Source organism: Oryzias latipes, chromosome 11 (genome assembly GCF_002234675.1).
Source record: "Oryzias latipes chromosome 11, ASM223467v1".
In the NCBI taxonomy this organism is placed as follows: Eukaryota; Metazoa; Chordata; class Actinopteri; order Beloniformes; family Adrianichthyidae; genus Oryzias; species Oryzias latipes.
The window spans coordinates 2,161,784-2,185,260 of record NC_019869.2 but is presented as its reverse complement, the minus strand read 5'-3'; the positions used below and the strand labels follow the sequence as shown (position 1 = coordinate 2,185,260).

Below are 23,477 nucleotides of genomic sequence, written 5' to 3'. Positions count from 1 at the left end.
CTCAAAACACAGCAGAACTTCAAGGTTAAAGAGCAACTCCAATGAAAGTTGTGTTTCTGCTGTTTTTAGCATCTTCTTGTAGCAACTGTACGGCTGGATAGCTCTGATATTGCTCACCATTTTTGTTGTGAGGGGCTGTAAGCCAGTTGGAGAGGGTGTCAACAAAGGGGTAAAGGGAAATCAGTGAGGGGTTACTCCTCCACGTCCCGCTCGCAGCTCAGGGGGGAATTTCTGAGGAACTCCTGCCCCTCTGCAGAAACTTTGTCCCAGAAAACGAAACACAACTATTGATTTTGGATAATCAGAATCAAAAGACCACTTGGAACGCTTTGAAAATTGATCAAAGTTAATGACTTAAGGACTGCAAGCAAAAGTAAAAGGGATCACATTTTTATTTTTTCTCTTTAAACGTAGAACCTTTAAAATCCAAAAGGTTCTTTTTCCTTTTCCTGTCTGGTAAACCACATAAAATCCTGCCGTGACATGATGCTCTTCAGCCAAGATCATCCAACTCTCCCAAACATGTACAACTAAGAAAATAGTCCTGAAATGTAACTTCTTTCAATCATTTCAACCAGGAAATAATAATAATAATACTAATAAAAAGTTCAGGTATGAATTACCTTGACTGGGGGCTTTAGAAAAACAAAACAAAACAGAGGAGTAAAGAGATCTGTTGGCAGTAGATGTGCTGGAGAGAACCATTGATCCCTGACCTTTGACCTTTTTGTGTACACCTCCCTTAAAGGTGGACAAAGTAATACACGCTTCTCAGTACTGAGACGTAAAGAGGAGCCAAGGCTTTTTCTTGAGCCTCAGGTGTTATTTGAACCCAAATCCAAACACTCCAGATGATTATCAGCGACGGGCTGCACTGAGGAGAAGGAGCCATGTGGGTGGTTTGAAAACACACAGCTTCCTGCTGGACTTAAAAGGCAGTGCGGGGGGGTTTAGATAAGCTTCCGGGGAACACAGACATGAGAAAATGGGCAAACGGGTGGTCCTGTGTAAAAGAGACAGGTACACAACTCATAAATCACAAGTCATGAGATCCATAACATCATGACGTCTATTCAAAAGAACGCTAATTCTTCACTTAACAACCACTGGTGTGATGTTCCAAGTCCCCCTGAACTGGTTCTTTTGGACCGCCATGATTGTGGGATGTTTTTTCTGTCGTGTCTTGTTATGTATGATGTCTAATCGATGTCTGAGTTTTATGATCTGCAGAGCAGAAACCTGCTGGAAAACAGTTTTAACCTCTGAGGACCTGAAGTACTCATATGTGGACGTCCCATTTTGGGTTATTTAACCTCATTAGGTAGTTTGACTTAATTGGGGCCCTACATGTGTAGAGGGTTAGCTCAAATGTTAGACCAAGTCTTAACAGGTTAAATTGAGTCAGGCTGGATAATTTTGATTTTTTTTTCCTGTTTAATAAAATAATTCAATTCAATTCAATTAAACTAAAGGTTCATTACTAAACTAAACTGTTTAATGTTTTGATGGAGCCCCTCAAGAAACAAAATAAATGAAAAAAATTCTTCTTAAATGTTTATATTTGTCGTTTCTTGAAAATGGTAGATGCAGAATACTTCTCTACATAAGAAAATTGGTGGGTAAATATATCAAATGGAATAAAGTATGGTGTTTAAATGGTATGCTAAAGAAAAGAAATAAGCAGAGGGGACGAAATGCATGTTAATATAGGATTAAAAAAAAGCTGCAATCCTTTGACAGATAGGCAAATAGTTGATTTAGTTTTTTTTATTAGTTTTTTTTTTTTTTTTCAGGACCTGGTATAGTGGGAATTCAATATGCAGAAGAGGGTTGAGGGCATAAATCCATAGAAACCTCCAAAAAAAGGAGATGAGTCGATGACCTGATGATTATGAATGGAGAACCGGACACTTACATAGACAGGATAATGAACAGAAATCAAGACGTTTAGCAACCAGAACATGAGCACAAACATCACAGGAGAATCAAATGAAACAGATACCCTGACATTGTTTTTCTGTAGGGAAGTTCTTGCTTTGTCAGGGTTCAGCCTTACTTAAAAGGTTAAAAAAGGGGGGGGGGGGGGATTCTTACAGCCATTGAGAAAGACCTGTGGTTGTGAAATATGTCCTTTCTCAGTGGTTTTCTTTCTGCTGTGTAATCATGATGAGCAGTGATTCATATGGGAATCTATTTTGCAAGGCAGCATGCAGAAAGACATGTTTAATTAATAATGAGAATAGAAAAAACGTGATCCTGAAAAAAGTTAAGGTCATGAGGAGGATTTAGATGGCTGAGGGCTCTGCAGCAGTGAAGCGTGCAGGCTTGTTGTGGGGGGGCTCTGCAGTCCCCGGGGGCGCCCCCCCTCTCCTCTCCCTGTGTGTGCTCACTCTGCGCAGCGTTGGACTCCGGAGCGTCGCCCCGACCTGACGCACTCTTGTACCAGAGCGCAGCTGTCACCATTGCTTCATTCCCATTGGCCGCGGAGCGACAGAGAGGCAAACAAGGCAGAGGCAGCGCTGGACCCCATCGATCTGTCTGCAGGACTGCACCGAGGAGCCTCCGTCACGTCAGCCCCCGGACTCCCATTTCCCCGAGCTGGACTGGAATGCCAGACGTGGATTGACCGTTTGGAGAATGCTGCTGGGAAATTTGGTACGGTAGTACTGTCGCAGTTCAGTGGGTTGTTTTTTTTTTTTGTTTGGTTTTTGCAGAAGCTTCAGTGTTTCCTCCCCAAAAAAACAAGAGATAGGGGTGTTGCAGAATTGACATATTGACTTGACAGAGAGAAGGAGCTACTAGTCTCAGATCATCTTGAATCAAGTTTGAGATCTTAAGGAAGTGGAAATGACCCCAATCATAGGAGAAAGATGATTTATGGAGTGTTTTTAGTTTATTGGTGTGTTTGTCTGCTGTTGAGGAGAAATCTGCAGTTTAATGTCAGAAGAAGAATAAAGGTAAAGGTACCCAGAAGCTGAAGTTTGATGTTTACATCAAGACTTTTCTTCTGCATTTGATCAAATGATGCATCATCTGTAATTGAAGATATATTTGGAAAATGCATAACAAAAAGCAAAAGACACAAAGCTATACTTGTAAAGGTGAAGTAAATTACTAAAGTGGCTAGTTTAAACCTGTAAAAGACAGTTTTTAATCGTCATTGTTGCTGACATTTCAGGTAATAATAGTACTGTATAAAATAATAGATATACTTTTTAAGATCAGATTTAGGCTTAAATTTCCTTTTTTTATATAAGACAGTAAGGGTTTTTAATTTCTGACAAATTTTTAGGTATCTAAGGGAATAATGTCACTAAATTATTTTTTTTTTTTTTTTGCTTTTTGTAATGGTTTAGATATGCAACAAGGATAAAAGGGAGGTATGCTGCTTAATGCTGGACCGGGCTGGTTTGATTGACCTTGCTTTTTATCTAAAGAGTTTCCTTTTTTTCAAAAAGATCCAAGCTATTTGACTCATTTATTCATTTAAAAATCTGACAAATGTAAAGTTCAACCTGTTCAGTCCTAATTTAAAACAGATCAGCCTATTTATTCTAATTTGTTTGTTTTTTTTGAAGAAAGCTAATAGTCACTATACCATCCCAGCTCCTTTCTAGTTGCAACAAACAGTGTTGAGAATTTTCAGTTTATCCCTAAAGGCATGAGGCGACAGAGGAGAGAAACTACTAAATTCCTGGAAAACGAAGAACGCTAAGCAAAGAAAAGTTGCTAAAGGGCACCATAGATCTATAAGGACATAAGGGAAGTTTGAGGTCAAGCTTTAAAGGTAGAAAGAATATCTGCTTCTTCAACCAAAGCAGAGCTTTAAGAGCAGACCTTGATGGCTAAAAGCTTTTTTTAGCCAAATTATGTTTGGGTACTGTGGGACATTTAAGCCTTTTAAACAGAGAGAAGACTTTAAAAGGATTTCCCAGTTTTTAGCTGGCAGCCACCAAAAAGAGGCTTAAATAAAAGATGGAATCTATTCCAACAGCACATATCAGAGCTCTGCTGAAGACTGGAACAGTGGCAGACTTTTTAAGAGAACTCCCTCATGATAATTACTTACTGCAGTTGAACCCTTAAGTATAAAAACAAGTTAAAGTTCTTTGTACTTTTCTTAAAAACTATTCACCAATTTAACATGAAATTGATGACTTCAGTATTGCTTTATTGTATAAAAAGTTGCACTATGTATCAAAAATGCCATTTAGAATCAATGGATTGGATTTTCCTTTAAAGTCTGTTTTTTCTATCTTTTCTTTCTTGGCTGAAAAAAACTCTTCGTAATGGAAGGAGGTATAAGGCAGTGACCAGTTTTGTGAAATCAACATTGAATTTGGGTTGAAAATTGAAAAGATTCATTAGTATTTAAGTGAATTAAGGCAGATAGTAAATGGATCTATGAATAGATGGATGGATAAATTGGTTGGTAGGTGGATGAATGGATGGTTAGGTAGAAAGAATAATGGATGGATGGAAGATTGGATGGATGGATGGATGGATGGCATAACTAGTGGATGAATCAATGGATTGATGGATGGTTAGATGGATAGTTGGATGGATAGAATAATTAATGGATGGATGGATGGAAGTTTTGATGGAAGATTGGATGGAAGATGGATGGATGGATGGATGGACGGACGGACTGATAGATGGGTGACCTCAGCTCTGAAGACGCTGGTTCCCACTTTCCCAGTTGCAAGCATTCAGTAGATGCATGAGCTTTTTTTATCTACCAAAAAAATGGAAATAGGAAGGACTTGAGGGCTCATTAAAACAGTCTTAAAGAGCTAAGTACAGAATTTTGTTCAGTTGGATAGAGCAACGTTGTTTTTAGCTTGGTGTTACGTTTTGGTTTTACACCAAGTTTAGAAATTAAGTTCAATTGCTCAAGGAAGAAGACTTTAAGTCCAGGTGCCATGACTCAACTTCAAGATATGCCCAAGTAACATCATTATGCCACCAGTCAAACTAACCATACTTTGGGTCAAACAAACTCTGGGGTGATACAGATTGGCTGATATTGGTAAGGTCTCAGTAAACACTGCTCTACGTACTTACAGTATACCACCTTGTACAGGTGTGTCAACTATGACTATCGATAAACATTTCTTGTTATTGGCTATCAACAACCAGGAATCTCTCTGAAACGTTTTCTAAGTGTAGACTGGAGCCTTTTTTATGTCACACTGCGGAAAAGACAATGTCCTCCAGTTGTAATACAATCCATGATCTTTCTATTAGATTGCTGATGGAAAAACAAGACATACCTGAATATAATATGACAACATTTCTTTACAAAAATAACTTATGAAACATGCAGAGTACCATGAGAAAAGTAAAGAACATTTTGTGATGCTAATTTAGTATTTGATTTCTTCATGTAATTTGTCAGTTTTTGGTGTTATCCCTGTTTTGCAGTCCAGTTTTAACCCCTAGCTGTACATATTTGGAACAGTTAAAGGGGATTTAACACCAGTAAACAATAAACAAACCAATTTGTCATTTATCTACCACAATGTTTTCTAGTTGATATCTTCTGTTTTAGTGTTGTTGTTTTTTTTTCTGTTCAGACGCCATTTGTGAAGACTTTTTAAAAATGTTCTGCCATGACCTTTAATATTTATCGTACTTTCTAAGTTCAGTAGAGTTTGAACTTTAGAATTTTGCAACTTCCCTGTGCATTGCACCATTTGACTTTGGGGGGGGGGCTCGCAGAGATTTTTACTCCTGAGAACAGGCTACAGGCCTAAAGAAGGTCGTTTTTCAGGAGTATATGACTACTCTTGTTGTAACGGAAAATACACAAACTGGATTTAAAAAAAGATCACAGTTCCGTTTCTAAATTAAATGTTTAATAATTTATTTTTTTATCAAAGTGATTTCACCAACTTAAGTTTGCCTTTAGCTTTTACCAGCAGCTTGTTGACATCTTGGTTTTATTGTGTGAAGGTAGTTTTAAAGTCTGAAAAATGCCATTTCTGCCTTGCAAGCATCAACATCAGTAAGTATGTACGCGGAACATGCAGCTGTGCAAAGTTATGGGATTTAAATAATAGTATTGTTCATGTGTCTGGGCTCATTTGCAGGTAGTGCTTGCGGTCTGCTTGTGGTGCACTGATGTTAGCAGAGCCTATGTTTTTCAAGCCAGCCGACCTTCAGAGGATGGAGACACCCCTTCACAATTTACTAAAGGTGAAAGGAGATCTTTCTGTTTTTCTATCAATCTGCAGTTCAGCCAACTATTTGGAGAAAATGTCACTATAATTGATCTCATGCTAAATCTGAATTGTATCTAATTTAATGTTACACATAAAAAATGCAGTAGTCAGTATTACTATTTCTGTGGGTCAAATCTAAATCTACCCTACTGAAAAGAGGCCTGTATATTGTGTAACCATTGTAATGCCTTTTGATAATATTGGAAATTAATAATAATCCTATGCATGGTATTCTTGCAGCATCTGCACAAAATAAGAAAACAAGGTATCACATGTCCTATATTTAAATTAAATTCTCTATGATCAGGTTAGCAAGCAAATGTTGACATCTATTGTTTTGCAAAAGTGAATTTCCATGTGGTTACTTGATTATGTTGAAAAATTCTACATTGACATCATTTTCTTTATGATTGTTTCATATAAAATAAAGTTTGTCACTCTTAAACTGCATACACACAGGGCATTTGATGTGCATTGGTGTACTACAGTTAGCACTTTTACACTGCACAAGCAGTGTGTACCTTTTTCTTTTTCAGCTGTTTACTAGTGCCCCCGTCTGCCATGTACAGTTGAAATAAATGTCAAAGCGGTGTAAATCTCGTGAATCTCACTCCAGCCTTTTTCTTTCACATCTCTAGTCTGATTCATGAAAGTCTTTGTGTCATATAATTCCGGCCAGGCACAAACTGCAACTATTAATTTTTTCCTTCACGATCAAACGATTAGCACTTCCTTAAATTTAAAAAGAAACCATCCATACGTCTCTATCGAATCCTAGCGCCTGATTGGTCAATGTTTGACCTGGTTTAGCTGGCAACGTTCAACCATGAAAACAGATACTTGCGTAGCAATGTTTGAACATTTTTGAACGTGAAAGCCTGAAACGCGTGTTTATGCACGTCTAGATAGTCTTTTCATTGGAAGTGGCCACTTGATTGCAAGTGGTTTTTCATTTCCAAGCACTTTTGGACCGACTGATACTCAAAGCACTGTATAAATGCTTCCGACCAACCCATTCACTCACACAAAATGCTCATAAATTCTGGCGTTATTGGAAAAGTGTTGCCTGTGGAATTTTTTGACACGTGACTGGAATAGTTTGGAATTCAAATGCCAACTTTACAGCTGAAAATAAAAAGTTAACAATTAAGCCGATTTGCATTCTGAAAAATAAAAAGAGTATAGTGCACTGCTTCAATAAAAATGAAAACGTTGTAAAAGTGGAATTCATTTTAGATGTCGGATTCTTTTATTGCAATCAGACGTGGCAGATGTTTGTGAATTGTTTCCTTTTCTCCAGTCATCTCAGAGTGGGTCAGCACATCGGGCTCCTGTAAGGGGAGGTGCTTTGAGCTGAAGGTGACTGATCCTCCTGGATGCAGATGTGACAATCTTTGTAAAACCTACTACAGCTGCTGCTCCGACTTTGATGAGCACTGTCTAAAAACAGGTTAGTTGTGCCGGGCATCATCCAACCCAACCCACCTGTTGTTAAACACACTAATTGGTTTGCTCTTTTGACGTTTTTTCTATTTTACTTTAGTTCAAATTGAAACAAAACATTTTTATGAAGGCTGTTCTGACTCCCTATGATGATTTTACCTAGAGTGCACTGCTTCCAGCGCCAGAAACTTGCCCCGTTTCCAGAATAGCTGATTGAACCAGGAAGTAATTTGTATAAGTAAAACTGCTTCCATATGTAACTGTTATTTAATAAGTACAAATACAAGGAATTACCTTTTACATTTCCATTCTGTCACTTAAAGCACACTTGTATCCAAAGTGTCTGATGTGAGGTAAAAGGCAAGCAAGAAACTGAATCATAGAAGAGACTTTTAGAACCAATGGCTACTAAAACAATGTTTCTGCTACTTAAGTTATCAAGTGAAAGGAACATTTACTTTTCTTGTTGAGGTTGGAAGAGCTCATTTCCTTCTCAAATATTTGATGATAGAAAACAGTTAAACTATCTTTTGAACTTTTTTATCAGAGGGAGGTTTTGAGTGCCGACCAGATCGCTGTGGGGAGGAAAGGAATGAAAACCATGCTTGCCACTGCTCAGAGGACTGTCTGGAGAGGGGAGACTGCTGCTCCAACTACAAATCTGTCTGCCAAGGTAACCATCACAACCAAATGTACAAAAAAAAAGCTTAGAAGAAGTTAATAACTGTGTGTTTCTTTTGAAGGTGAAACTTCATGGGTGGAAGGAGACTGTGAGGAGATCAAAAGTGCCGAGTGCCCTGCTGGGTGAGACTTCTGAGGAAACTTTGTTCTGCTCCAAACAATCTGCAACATATCAAGGAAGGACGATCTAACTTTTAGAATTTAATCTTGTTTAATTTCAACTTAACCTTTTCATTAAATCTGAAATACTTTGAAGAACCATGATAGAGCCATGATTTTGTAACCAAACGTTACTGGTTGAAAGCTTACCCGGGACTTTTCTGTGAGGAGGTTGTTGTTATTTTTTTTGTGCATAATTAACCTTTTTAACGGTCCAAAAACATACACTTTAAGAAAAGCAAAAATCAAGTACATCTGATGCTCATTTTTCGTGGGAGTTCGATAGAAACCTAATGTTAGAAAAGACCGAATCTGTGAGGCAAAGCCACCAAGGACCTAGACAAACAACCTAGAACCAATGACTGTAAGACCATTTTGCGCCTTGGGAACGTTGGCCAGAAGGGACAAACAGACAATGTGGAGTGTAGTCAACAGGAACGTGGGAGATATCAGCCTCTGAAACCTTGACTCTACACTCTAAGGCAGTGGTACCCAACCTTTAAACGCCACAGACCGGTTCGATGTCGCGCACAAGGTTCTCACAGACCGGTCTATAAGATAACTATTGTAGCTATGCTAGGATTGATGTGACAAGACGAATCCTGAGCTTTTAGTTTGACAGCCACTACATTGGACATCTTACAGGTGTCATCCCCCTCTCCCCTTCCCACACACATGATGCAAAAAAGAAGTACTGTCTCTTGAATGTAGCTTTATTTATTTATTTATTTATTTTCGGAAGTCGAAGGCTCCCCTTCTGACTCCTGGCTGGGCGTTTTCCACTTGGCAAAGAGACTTTCCAAAGACCTTTGTTTTTACTCATTTTGCTAGCTCCTGGGTTTTATTTTAGCTGTATGTATCACATGACCGAGAAGAGCGCCTCGGCATAGACGGATATGACAGAGAATCGGGCGGTTTTTCAAAATAAAACATCTTTCAGATTCCGGAATAAATAAAATGGAAGTCATGCAAGTTATTTATTCTTTCTGTGCGGCCCGGTACCAAATGACCCACGAACCAATACCGGTCCGCGGCCGGTGGGTGGGGGGCCGCTGCTTTAAGGCCCATGAAGCGGTGTCCAGTACACCGCTTTAATGGGCTGTGTGGATCTGCAGACTCCTTTTGGTAATCACAGAACAGCATATTGGGCCAGAACATTATGAACCGTAAGGAATCCATTTTAGGATCTGGCAGCTTTGACCAGGAGGGACAAACAGAAAATGCACAAGGTAGTCACACAGGAACAATGGAGACTTTTGGAGCCATATTATCATACCACAGGGGGTTATTAAAGTTATAGAATTGTTCATTTTTGTCATCTTTGTGTTCCCCAGTTTCATACGTCCTCCCCTCATCATGCTGTCCCTGGATGGGTTCAGAGCCTCCTACCTGAAGAAGGGCAAATCTGTCATCCCCAACATACATAAACTCCGTATGACTCGTTCCTTATCAGTAGTATTTGTCTGCTGTTCACTTTTGTACATTTTCAGGAAAACTGTTGAGTGGTCAGATTTGTATCTCTCCTCTGATTATCCTCAGGAACATGTGGAACATCATCCCCATACATAAGACCAGTCTACCCCTCAAAGACATTTCCAAACTTATACACCCTTGCTACAGTAAGTCATCCAGCTGTACAGCACAGTTAATAAGTACTCCTATAGTTGAGAGCTAAGTAAAAGCAAACATTTGCTAACACTCATGTTTACTATGCCCTGATAATCTGTTCTTGTTGTGACACTGCCTTAAGCCGGATTGTTCTGTGGGACCTCTCTGCAGGGCCTGTACCCAGAGTCTCATGGGATTGTGGGAAATACCATGCATGACCCGGTGTTCAATGCCACCTTCAGCCTGCGCACCAGAGAGAAACTGAATCACCGCTGGTGGGGCGGACAGCCGGTGAGTGTGCTCCAGATTCCAGCTCCTAACTGAAGCGAGCTCACTTCAGACTCATGTTTCCACAGGGGAAGAGTGCAGGGCTTTGTTCTGTGCCGTCACTGACCCGCACACTGTTTATCCCAATTCCTGTAAGACAATACAAGGAACTGGAACAAATAGTGGTTGAGCTTTAAAACCCTTTGAAATTAAAGGCTTCAATAATATATAATTGTATAGCACGGTTCTACCCTCATCAAGACTCAAAGTGCTTTGCAGTCAAAGTCACTGTTACTCACATACAGCTATGACAGCAGAGGTTCTATGCAAGGCACAAACCAGAGGACCAGGAGCATTATGGGAGTTCAGTTCACTGATAGGGAAAGCAAACCTATTACTTTCACATCTGTGGTTGACGCTCGACCTATGCACCCCTAATGTTTACAGTTTATGTGAGAGGACTGTTGCACACCGGATTTCTTTCCTTCTTTCAGATCTGGATCACAGCAGAGAAACAGGGAGTGAAGGCAGGCACCTTCTTCTGGCCTTGGTACTTAAGTTAGTACTGGAATATTCTTCATTAGCGTCAGACATTTGATGATGTTTAGGCAAAAGAGGGTCAATTAAAAAACAAAACACCTAATATCAAGCATCACATTTTATTTTATAAACATGTTTTATTTCCTTCAATTGTTCACTGTGAGTCCAGTTTTGAGCTACTGTAAGTTTTGCAAATGTTCTTTTACACAGAGCTATTTAAGGGTGCAGCTGCTTGTAGACGTTTTAACCTGTAAATCTAAAAAAATTAAGCTGATTTATTGATTTAGCGTGTGACATAAGACAAGACAAAATAGAAGATGAGTGGCATTATTATAATTATTGGTGAAATGTGTTTTTTTTGTTGTTTAAAATGTTACACCATAACCACAGATGTTTTTATTTGCAGCTGCACTCCTGTTACAAACATTTAAATGGTCCCTTTAAAGAGAGATAAAAGCAACCATTGCTAACAAAATAGTTCTAATTGATAGTTTGGGTCCAATCTAAAGTCAAAGAATACATATTTTGATTTACTTAACCTAGTTTTTTTTTTGCATAGTGTCACTGAGTGAGACCACATCTCCATAAGATATTATGCTAAAGAGCAAAAAAGACTGACAAGACCCAACAAATGAGTCCACAAATACTTAATAACAGGAACGGTTGTGTTTATGAAAATAAAACACTAGTTTAATGCCCAATAAAACCCAAGCTGAAAATTTTAAAAGTTGCTCAAAACATTTATTTTAAACAAATAATGTTTAGTAGTTATCCTGTGTTGCACAATTGCTTGATGAAACTGATTGTAAAGTTTCATCCAAATACTAAATGTGTTTTTTTTCCTGTTAAAATTGAAAGGAAAAAACTGAATTTGTTTCCAGGGTGATTCCTTTTGAAAGGAGGGTCTTAACCATCCTAAGTTGGCTGCACCTGCCTGACGATGAGAGGTGAGTCTGTTTATTGTTCACACATTTTAGCAGGAAATTGTCCAACACCCCTTTTACCTTCAGAAATCAAACAAAACGGCACTAGATTACTTAGAAACCAGGTCGTTTTTTACTTTCCCCCCCAAAGTGTTGTCAGTCAGGTAAACCAAAAAAATCCCACAACACATAAGAACATTAACGACAGAATGGGGCAGTAAAGCACAATTTAATACTTAATAAGAAAATCCATTCCCAAAACAAAATGCCACCAGCTACTGCATGACTCAAGTATATCAAATGACAGAAAATGTTTGTCAAATCTCTGCCAACTAAATCAAAGTGAGAAAATGGAGATTTTAAAGATAACAATATCAAAGTTTTAACTTTACTGCAAAGAAACGTTTAGCACTGAAGACCGATGAATTAAATTCAGGTAAATAAACATGCCAGCCATACAAGACACGACCTTTTCCCCTGTGTCTGAAGTTGAGCCATAATGTGTCATCATTGCAGAAATGAATCATTAACATATGAACTTGAACTATGACAAATTATTAGAACAACTTTCAACATGTTTGCATTTGCTTTTGCTGCGTTTTTAAATGTTTTTATTCATAAGATGTCTTTTGGATGTGTGTTTAGTTTGAACACAAAGCTGTATGTGCTTATAGTTCCATTTAGTAGTTTGTCCTATGTGAGCAGCTGTAGATGAATTAATGCTGGAAGTAAATGTATAAACCAGCTGTACTATACGATACAGTCATGTGTTACATTTTGGAAAAAAAGTTTCAATTTTAATCAGAAGAATAAAAATTCTGTGAAAAAAAATTTGTCTAAAAAAAAAAAGTCCAGAAATGATTGTTGGTGATATCTGAATGTTCAAATGTGCTTTCATAGTCTTTCATCCTTAAGTTGAAGCTGCAGCATCCATTTAAACATTTCATGGAACCAAAGCTTTTTCACATTGTGGTTACTGCCAAGCATGGCGGTGGAGGGATCATGATTTGGGTTTGTTATGCAGCAGTCATTAAATCTGTATTAAACATCTAGAAAGACAACTTTTGGTAATTTAGGAATCACTGCTTTTTCCTGAAAGGTGCACATGAAAAAGCTAACTATGTTTTCAAATAAGAGCATTAAAAAGCTGCTGAAAAATGATTCGAATGGAACGGTCCAAAATCAAACTTCTGCCTGCCTGAAATGAGGCAGCAGTTTAGAGCAGCTCTATCTGTAAAGTACTTTTGCATTATTTGATAAAATAAAAGCACAGAGGGTTTTGTCATAATCTCTTTTTAACTTTGTGCGACGCCTGAAAACACAGAAAAAAGGATTTCTTGAATCTAAAGGTATAGTTTTTATCTAATAGAACCAAACTGAACGGCAGAAACTGGATTTTTTTTTTTTTTGTTCCAGAAGGATTCTGTTAGAAATCTTTAAAATAGATTATGTTTATCCTGATGATGCTTTGAATATGTTTGATAAAAAAAAAAAGCTGGGTTTAACGGTTGGTTTGCTCTCCAGGCCCTACGTTTATGCTATTCACTCAGAGCAGCCCGACACCTTCGGCCATCGTCTGGGTCCGCTCAGCAGTGAGGTGGGTGTGACCGTGTTGGTGCAGCTGCTAAAAGCGATGCTCATTGAGAGATTTGCAGCGACGCGGCATGACCACAGGCTTTGACTGGCGTGTTTTCATCCTCCTTTGCTCAGCTGGACAATCCTCTGAGGGAAATCGACAACATTATTGGTCAAATGATGAACGGCCTGAAGCAGATGAACCTTCACCGCTGTGTTAACGTCATCCTCGTGGGAGACCACGGTACTCTGACAGGAAAAGATCATTAAATGCCTTTTGAGCAGAAATACTACATACATTGTTAAATAATCTATAAAGAAATTGGTTAATGTCAAACAATTAAAACAAAAGGTACTTGATAAATAGGAATAAATAAACTTATAGAGACACGACACACTGAATCCATTAAATATGAAGTTTGTCAAAAAGAGTTTCATTATTTGTTTCAAAAAAAGTGGGAGGAAACCAACTTTTATAGTCCCATCCCATACTAGAATCACATTTTTTGTTTGACAGAAATGTTAAATATGTATGGACTGCCTGAATGAGAGGCAAGTTGATTTTTGTGGAACCTGTCTATGTTTAGAACAAGCACGTTTCCATTGTGTCTTTGAAAAAACCCTTTCCAAATAATCCTACAACTCAAGTCTTTTCTGTTTTGAAGGCATGGAAGAGGCTCACTGCGACAGGATCGAGTTCCTCAACAGCTACCCTCTTAAAATAGAGGAGATCGCTCTGATACCCGGATCACTCGGTAGAATTCGTGCCCGTGACCCCAAATCCTCCTCATGTATGCTGCCATTGCTGCTTTGTCTCTCTAAATCCGTGTCGAATGTGCAAAACCGGTTAAGAGTTCTGCTTATGTTTTTTATTTCTAGATGACCCAAAGGTCGTGGTTGCAAACCTCACAGTGAGTAATTCAGCCAAAGAGACAGAAACCAAACTGAATGTTTACCTCAAGCTGACTCTGCTGTCCTGTTTGAGGGAGATGAGGTTGTTCAAACTCTTTGTTTGCTTTTTTTTTTTCTGCTTTCAGTGCAAAATGCCAACTCAGCACTTTAAACCATACCTGAAGCAGCATTTACCCAAGAGGCTTCACTACGCCAACAACCGCAGAATCGAGGACGTCCACCTGCTGATGGAGAAAAAGTGGCAAATTGCCAGGTGACCTTTTCTTTTTATTCACCCACTCCAATGAAAACAGTGTTTTTAATCATGGTTTTCCTCATGATGGAGAGCATATAAAGAGAATAAGGCCTAAAACTTAATTTTTCGAGTACTTCTTTATTCTAATCTGTGTGAATCGGCGTGTGTTATGTCCAATGTAATAAATTTATATAAAACCCTTGATGGGGCAAAATGATTTTATCCTAGAAAATATTCTAACTGGTTGGTTTTGAAAAAAAACTGTTTAAATCACAGATACATAAAGAATAAGATACATTTCTAGAAAAATATATAAAAATGTTGCATTTCAGGAAAACCCCAGAAAAGCCGAGAACTCGCTGCGGTTTCTTTGGAGATCACGGCTTTGACAACAAGATAACCAGCATGAGGGTAATGTGATGTCATATTCTTATGACGCATATACAAATAACGTTTTTTACAACTGTTTGGCTACGTCTGAATTCCTAAGTCTTAACTACTAAGAAACTACATAGCAGCACTAACTATGTAGTGCCCTGGATTTTGAAAACTGTATTCTGAAGATAAAAACGTTGATGGTTTATCACAAAAATACATATTAATACATTTTCTTTGCAAAGATTGTTCAGACGCAATGCATTGTGGTCTTTATTTGCAACTCTAGTGAGCATCGATGCTCACTGGTTCTTCACAGAGACTCCTGGGAAATTTCTAGGGATCTGGATTTTGGAATTGTAGATTCGCACAGAACCACAAAATCGTAGTGGAGGAATTCGGACACATCTATAAAACTAACTTTTGTGTTCTTCCCTGTCCTTTTTGTTTGTCTTTTCTTTTTCATGCAGACGATTTTTATAGGCCACGGGCCGAGTTTCAAGTTCCAGAAAAGGGTGCCCGAGTTTGAGAACATAGAGTTATACAACATCATGTGTGGTGAGAAACTTTACACTTCTCTGATTATCGTATCGCAGCATAAAAAGTCTGCAAATACTAAAATGATGTTCATGCAGCAAAAGCAGCTTAGGCAACATAAAACCTTCAAATCCAGTTTGATTTCTATACGCAGACCTTTAAGATGAAAAACATTCCCTCTTTCTACAGAGTCATAGGAGAATTCTTTTCAATGTAACGTTTGAGCGATCTCGTCCTTGTTTTGGTGTCAGACTTATTGGGGCTAAAGCCAGCCCCCAACAACGGGACACACGGCAGCCTGAACGACATGCTGAAAGAGCCGGTGTTCCACCCCACCATGCCAGAGGAAGTCACGCCTCCATCACCGGCGTCCGACTCTGACGGCAAAGGGACCAACGATCTGGGCTGCAGCTGTGACCATGAGGTCAGGGCGGTCGGAGTGAACCTACAGGAAAACGCGATGATGTCATTGTATTCTAACTTTTGTCGTGAAAGAAGGACATTGATCCTATTTGTCATATTTTTTTGCCCCTTTTTGTTGAATTTCCTGTTTCAGAACAGAGTAGAGGAGGTCGTCGAAGCCTTCAGTCCTGCAGCCGATGGAAACTACAATTACAGTACGTTGCCTTCAAATCCATTAAGGGTACATCCAGTTCCTCTTTAACTTTATTTCAAATACAAACAACATTTAAGGGACTTAACTGAGGTAATAATCTGAGGTAAAACATATTTCACAAAGCTAAGCCAAAATCCAGTATTGCTCAAGTTCAGTAAAATGCCTTTTATAAGATCATGTTGCCAGATTTTGCCAGTTGAATGAAGAAGCATAAATAAGCAGTAAAGCGAGGAGAAAAATGTTTCCCCTCATACATGGACTTAAATGAACATGTCCACTTTTTTAAGCCAAAACGTTAAGAAAAATTAATGTGTTTATTTTCATTGTATTTCTATGGCATATTCAGCCATGAGGCTTACACTAAATATCAATATTCAGTCAGAATTGAGGTGAAGCTCAAACTTTGACTTGTTTGCAGACACCACCCATCTACCGTTTGGTCGTCCAGCGGTGATGTTCAGCACCGAGTACAGCCTTCTGCACCACGTGGAGTTCATCAGTGGCTACAGCAGAGAGCTGGCTATGCCTCTCTGGACTTCCTACACGCTGTCGCGACAGGTAAACGTCAGCGTGCACGGCCACTTTCAGATTCTTCCTTTCACATTTTACTTTTTTTAAACGCATAAATGAGCCAAAGCAGGGCTGTCAATCACTGTTAAAGAGGAATTCAATTCACAAAGAACTTAAAATCTTCAATACAATGAGTGGGTCCAATTTCTGTCTTTATTATTTATTGAGTTGTTAGCATTTGTTTCTTTTTTTGTGTGTTTTGTTAGGCTTTAAAATTGTTGGAGGCTCTAAAGAAAAGAATCAAATGTGAGATAGTCAAAGTAGATATTTGTGTTTTTGCCTGAATTCTACAAAGTTCTGAACCTTGCTTTGAATGGCATCATTCTTTGAGTTTTCTCCACCTAAATTAAAAAATGGAAGTCAGTGCGACTAATAATGTCTCGTCATATTCGTGTTGAACAGGACGACATGACGGCGGTTCCAGAGGTTTCCCCGAGTGTTAAATGCGTCCAGGCGGATCCCAGAGTTTCACCCGACCACAGTCAGAGCTGCAGCGGCTACAGCCAGAACAGTCACCTGACCTACGGCTTCCTCTTCCCGCCAGGTAAAGCTGCAGATGTTTGTCAGAGGAAACAGGGTACGTACTAACTCAGGATATGAATGTTGTTATTTATTTTTACATTTCTGTCGACAGTTCTCTCAACATCTCCAGCGTCCAGATATGATGCCTCCCTCATCACCAACACCGTTCCCATGTATCCCGCCTTCAAAAGTGAGTCCATTTGTTTAAACAGGGAATAAAAAAGGTGCTTCTTGAAATTTGTTATTTACATTCATCTATGAAAGGTCATATTTAGACGTTTAGACGTCAGAGGCAGCTGTAAAGCAGTAATGGGTGTTTCTGAAAGGCGGACTTAAAAGATAAAAAACTAAGAGGGGACTGGGATGGCAGGATAGAGGTGTCACATGGGACAAAGGACAGACAAACGGTGATGTCAAGTCTGTGAAAGGACTGCCTGATACCCATTGTTTATGTGGAGAGAGGGACTTATCAGGACAAACAGATGCTCTCTGAACCCACGTCTCATGCAAATCCGGAGAATGTCTCATTGTCATCAGATTTATGTGAGAATACACAATTTCAATTTCTTTAATAAATGCTAAATTAAGCCTTTGGGACAAGTCTTTTTTTTTAGGTTGAGCAATAATATTTGATCACATTTAGAACTACACAATTCAAGACTTTTTTTCACATAAATAAAATACAAGAGCTCATAAAATTAAAGGAATAGACAAAAACAATAAAATTATTTACCAGACATATTTACTTACTTTAAGTCACACCATCTATGCATGACGTAAAACTAGAGCAGTAGTGACCCACAATCAGAATAAACTGTTTCTATGCACCACGATTGGACCAACAATCGGCATAACCCACCTATCTCCATCGGAAGGAAACGAGTCTGATCGGGGCAGAGTTTTCCGAACGGTGTGTTTACATGAGGCATTTTTATCTGATCAGGTGTTTATTCCCATTCCTGTTGTCCAAAGATAATGTTAACATTTGATTTGGCTTGACTGGTCTCGTCTCATCTCACGTGGCCGGGAAAGGGGAACAAACGGATTCAGAAATGACAGAATGAATGAATGGTCTGATCTCAATCTTCAAACCCTCTTATGGTCGTGTTTTTATGGGTGCAGGGATATGGACTTACCTGCAGGAGACGCTGGTGAGGCGATACGCAGAGGAAAACAACAGCATAAACGTCCTCTCTGGACCTGTCTTTGACCACAACTACGACGGCCTTCGAGACACCGTGGAGCAGATTAAAGAGTAAGTTAACGCACCAAAGGATGGTTTTCCCGCCTCCCTCCTGTTGTCATCCTCTAGTAAACATACCCAAAAGAACATAAGAACATGTTTGCTGAGCACTACAGAGGAAATATGTTAAAAAGCAATGCTTTTGTGAGGATGGGTCAAAGAAAGTGTAATCTGGGAGATAAAGAAAAGGAAGACTATTGATTAGTATCAATAAACAGGTAGGCTTTTGCTACTACAAAGGTGATTTTTGGCAGAATCTGTTATTAATCTGTTATTAATTCATTCAATTAAATCATATTAAAAACTCGCTCCAGTGAAAATCCTGTTTTGGGGGTTTTTCTGCATTTTCTTGTAACATTTCTTTATGTTGGGGGACATAAAGAAATGTTACAAGAAAATGCTTGTCATTGTTAGAAAATGCGCACGGCGAGTCCCACGCTTCCTGCTCCGCTCCATTCTGATCGGATTTCAGACAAGTGGATCCATTTCCTCCTCCGAGCTGGCATACGGCTCAGAATGGTGCGGCTGGATGACTTCAATATTGCTCGCCGTTTTGGGGGTTGTGAGGGGCTGTAAGCTAGCTGGAGAGTATGTAAAGAGATGGATGACGAGAAATGACATTTCTAATGAACTCCTGCTGCTCTGCAGAAACTATGTCCTAGAAATGACACAGGGTTTTGGATTATCGGCTAAAAATGAAAAAAAACTATTATTCTGAATTACCGTAATTTCCGGACTACAAGGCGCTACTTTTTTCCTGCGCTTACAGCCCTGCGGCTTTTTCAGTGACGCGGCTAATTTATGGATTTAATTGGCGGCCGCCGTGTACGTACTTTCGAACTCAGTGAATAGTTTGAACTCTCTATCCAACTCCAAGCACAAGGCATTTCTTTTCAACACACCTCTTGGCAGCCAAACAGCATGGACTTGACTTTAGGTCTTAGACACTTCAGTCATGGTTCAACAAAACGAAACACGCATGCCCGGCCGCATCCCAGAATCCTTTGGGGCCATTAGACCCAACGTGCACGTGATCGCCGCTACAATATGATGAAGCTTTCAAGTTAAAAGCAATCGTTAAAAGCAGCGTAAAAAAGTCCACCATCACCAACGGGTTAAGAAAAGCCGGTTTGCTGCGTGACGGAGAAAACAGCGCATGGAGTGAATGTACACTCCATTTACGGTTTCTAAGGAAACCGTAAAAGCGGAATTTTGCTTTGAAAAGCTCACAGCCTCCGTGTGAGTTGGAGACATCTTCTCCTCCTGCTGCTCTTATAGAGCTGCGGGGCCGATGGCAGTCTGATGGCTCCCACACGTAACAACGCATCCGCCCCTCATACACAAAACGTACAGTATTAAGTCCGATTGCTTTGCACAGAAACGATTTGCTCCGTCCACCGGCACAACGGGGACGAAGCGCTCCTCCTTGGAGCCGCCCTGGCCAGAGGTGTCGGAGTAGATAGGAAGGGGAGACAAGGACCGCAGAGGCGTCCGTGGAGTGCAGAGGCTTCTGAATTCTGACGCACGCGCCGCACTGAGGCGCGTGTATCACGCTGAGGCGCGCGCTTTTCAGTCGCCGCTGCTTTATTTTACCGGTGTGTTTTCTAACCAGTCCTGTTACTCCCATAACGCTGCTGCGACACAAGCGGAAGGAGAGCTTTACCCGTTCACCCCTCCATGCACTGCTGATCCTCATTCTTAAACACGTACAACAGTATGGCGAGCCGGGCGTTGGCCCCGCCTTTAGCCCCTAAGACTCATGGGAAATGGGGAATCGCGGATGTAAATTTCCTCATCATAACTGAGGGATGTAATGTTGATTATATGGTTACTGTTTGTAATTTTATGTATGATACCTAGATTTTCAATAAGTAAAAAAAAAAATGAAATAAAAACACCATAACTGAGGGACTTGTGAACAGAATAGAGGTCCATGCTGTTTGACAGATGTCGATCCACTCAAATACGTGACCCAGAGGCAAAACTGGCACCACCCACAATGTGCTAATAAATTGCACTCACTCTGGGATGCTGGGCGTGATCCGTCAGGATGACAATATCGGCTAACACATGCGCGGCTTGTACTCTGACGCGGCTTGTGTATGTATAAAAGCAGTCAAACACGTGAATATGGGTGGGTGCGGCTTGTAATCGGGTGCGCTTTGTAGTCCGGAATTTACGGTAGTTTATTTGAATTATAAGTTGTTCTTATAAGTTATAAGTTCGAATTTGACTAAAAACTCTTTAACAACTATTAACGCTTTCCTCTCTTTGCACTTATTTCTCTGCTTGCCATGTTGACCAATCATTGCAGCTCGTTCATGATCTATTACTAATTAAATCAATAATAGGCAGTTATATTTAAAAAGTTAAACATAACTATAAGGCACATTTATGAATGCTTAACAAGCTGTCAATTATTGAGTAATACAGTATGTCACTTATAATTAACAGTTTGCTAATGTTTTTTTTTAACTGGCTATTACATAAAGTTATTAAAAAGTGTCCCCTTCTTCCATTGGTAGGTTCTCAGTGGAAGGTCTCCCTGTCCCCACCCACTTCTACACTGTTGTGACAAGCTGCCAGGAGCTGAACCAAACTGTGGAGGAGTGTGGCGGAGACCTCCAGGTCTTTTCATTCCTCATTCCTCACAGAGCCGACAACAGCGAAGTCTGCAACGTGAGTGGAAAAAGTCCGCCTCCTGAGTTCCAGACCGAGTGGGGCGTTTTCTGTGGATGGTTTGCACATACATGACTGCTTACAGTAACCATCTGATGTTTGTGTCTGCAGAGTCCTGAGGACGAGTCCGAGTGGGTGGAAGACCTGCTGAAGCACCACACAGCCAGAGTCCGAGACGTGGAGATCCTGACCGGCCTGGACCTTTACAGATCCACCAATTTAACTTACATCGACACCCTAAGACTCAAAACGTACCTGCAAACGTTCGAGAGTGACGACTGAACGCACAGAAACGGACACGACTATGCAGGACGTTACTCTTTCTGAAAGTCCATGTTTCACTGCATGCTCTCTGGACCTCATCTGTTCCAGCCCAACAAGCCTTTTTTAGGGGAATTATTTTGTTAGAAATAAAATTGTTAAAATAAAAACATTAATGCTTTTTTTAAAATCCTCACGAAAAAAAAAGCTTAACCTAGCAGTAGAACTGGTGCAGAGTGTGGGGCTGAAAGCTGCTGTCGCACATTTCACGTAATATTCTGCAGAACAGGACCATCATGCCGCTGTAACTCTGTAACTTCCTTCATGTAATTCTCCTGTTAAACAGAAACACATGCAGTTACATACAAAATAAAGTATAACAACTATAAGTCTTGTTTTTTACTCTTTTTATCTAAAAATGCATTTAAACCAATGAAACAAATTATTTCCAAAAAGTTTAAACGGAAAAACATAATTACTACTAAATGCTACTTAAAGGCACATTTTTAAAAGGTTTGATGGGATTTTTGAAGTATTGACACATGAATCAGCGTTCTTTGGGATTAATCCAATTTGATGTGTTTAAAGTAAAGTTTACACATAGAATAAGAGCCTCCAGGTCCTAATTTTAGGGTTAAAAATGAAAAAATAAAAGAAAATAATTGATTGCTTATGGTTGTGGAGGCAGTACGACGGAGTATTAGGGTCACCCAAAAAAAAAAAAAGCCACCAAAAAAAAAAAAAAAAGGTGAAATTACGAGTTTTTTGTAAATTTAGGAGATAAAACTCGTAAATTTATGAGAAAAAACTCGTAATTTTACGAGATAAAATGTCGTAATTTTACTTTTTTTTTTTTTTTTGGTGGCCCTAATTTTGCTATGTTTTTACCAAACATAGCAAAATAAAAAATAACTTTCAGCCACACGTCACATGTTGGAAGTTTTTCTTCCATCTTGTTTTTATCACATGATCAAATTCTCAATAGCTACAGTTAATTTAGTCAAAATTCTGTTATCTGTCAACAAATAAAGATGCATTGTTAAAGCAGAGCTGTTTTTCCAGGTAAAACCTCTTTTTTATTATGTCATGTAGATCAAAATAACAACTTACATACGTAATACTAAAGGTATCGATTTTACTGTGTGGATCAGGCGACCTCATCAACAGACAGATGGATTTCTGTAAAAATGAAAGGTTGGGAGAATGGATGCTATTATCAGACTAAAACTAGCTTAGAGAATAAAAAAACCCAGAAGGGTCAACCTTGTAAGTCCGACTGAGACTCCTGCTGTTCACAAAAGCAGATTTAATGAAAATTAGCAGGTTTTTTGGGATTGTCTGATAAAAATAAGTACAAATATATGTATGATTTACACCTTTTAATCTGAAGACTTTAAAAAAAATATATCATTTGGACTTAAGGAAACAAAATTGGACATGTTTGGTCTGAGAAAATTCACTGAAATTGACACAAATTGAACATTTGATAAGAAAATTGGACTTTATCTAAACCTTAAAAGACATCATTGATGATTTATTCCAAGTTTTTAAGTCAGTAATTACCCTAAATGTTTTAGAACTCAATGTATATCAACAGTTAGATGCACCCATTGATCAACAAATTATCAAGGTAACGATGATAGATTTAGGTTCCCGTCTCAAATCAGGGATTTGAGTTTTAAAAAAATCCTTTTTTTTGCTGAAAAACAAAAGCCTCTGCAAGGTTAAGCGTTCCACCAGATGGTGGCAGCGCTGCCACAACTTTCTGTTCACATGAAGTGAGCGGATGGAGAACCGCAACACTTACCTATAGAGGGTTTCACCTACATGTAATGGGGAGTTTCTGTGCAGAGTTAAGACGTATTTCCTGCACACACACTTCCGAAACTCTAAATTTGAGCAATTTTGTGTATTTTTGAGTCAACAACACAAGGACTTCACAGGCAGCGTTTCACTAGGATAAAAGGATTTAGTTTCAGACATAACAAATATCTATTATCAGGGATTTTTGTCTTCTAGGGTTAAACCTTTTTTCTCATTTTACAAAAAAAAAAAAAAGTATGACGTCTAAAATCCCTAACTTGGTTTTTATCTAGAAGATTATTAA

The 23,477-nt window shown here is 39.1% G+C and overlaps 2 protein-coding genes across 2 annotated transcripts in view; one reads left to right on the top strand and one right to left on the bottom strand.

The window, feature by feature from the left end:
- LOC110015840 (CD209 antigen-like protein E) overlaps nucleotides 1-23,477 on the bottom strand; it is a 900,664-nt gene that overhangs the window by 155,504 nt on the left and 721,683 nt on the right. The window lies entirely within an intron of this gene.
- On the top strand, nucleotides 2,431-21,759 carry LOC101164324 (ectonucleotide pyrophosphatase/phosphodiesterase family member 2). Its single transcript, XM_023959727.1, has 25 exons — nucleotides 2,431-2,655; nucleotides 6,093-6,198; nucleotides 7,525-7,674; nucleotides 8,215-8,340; nucleotides 8,411-8,471; nucleotides 9,842-9,939; nucleotides 10,047-10,126; nucleotides 10,287-10,406; nucleotides 10,877-10,932; nucleotides 11,804-11,869; nucleotides 13,370-13,442; nucleotides 13,556-13,664; nucleotides 14,086-14,211; nucleotides 14,300-14,331; nucleotides 14,458-14,585; nucleotides 14,900-14,978; nucleotides 15,413-15,500; nucleotides 15,731-15,903; nucleotides 16,036-16,096; nucleotides 16,514-16,653; nucleotides 17,068-17,209; nucleotides 17,300-17,377; nucleotides 18,310-18,442; nucleotides 20,956-21,109; nucleotides 21,221-21,759. Exons 1-25 carry the CDS (start codon nucleotides 2,638-2,640, stop codon nucleotides 21,389-21,391), a joined length of 2,568 nt encoding a protein of 855 aa, XP_023815495.1. The 5' UTR covers nucleotides 2,431-2,637; the 3' UTR covers nucleotides 21,392-21,759.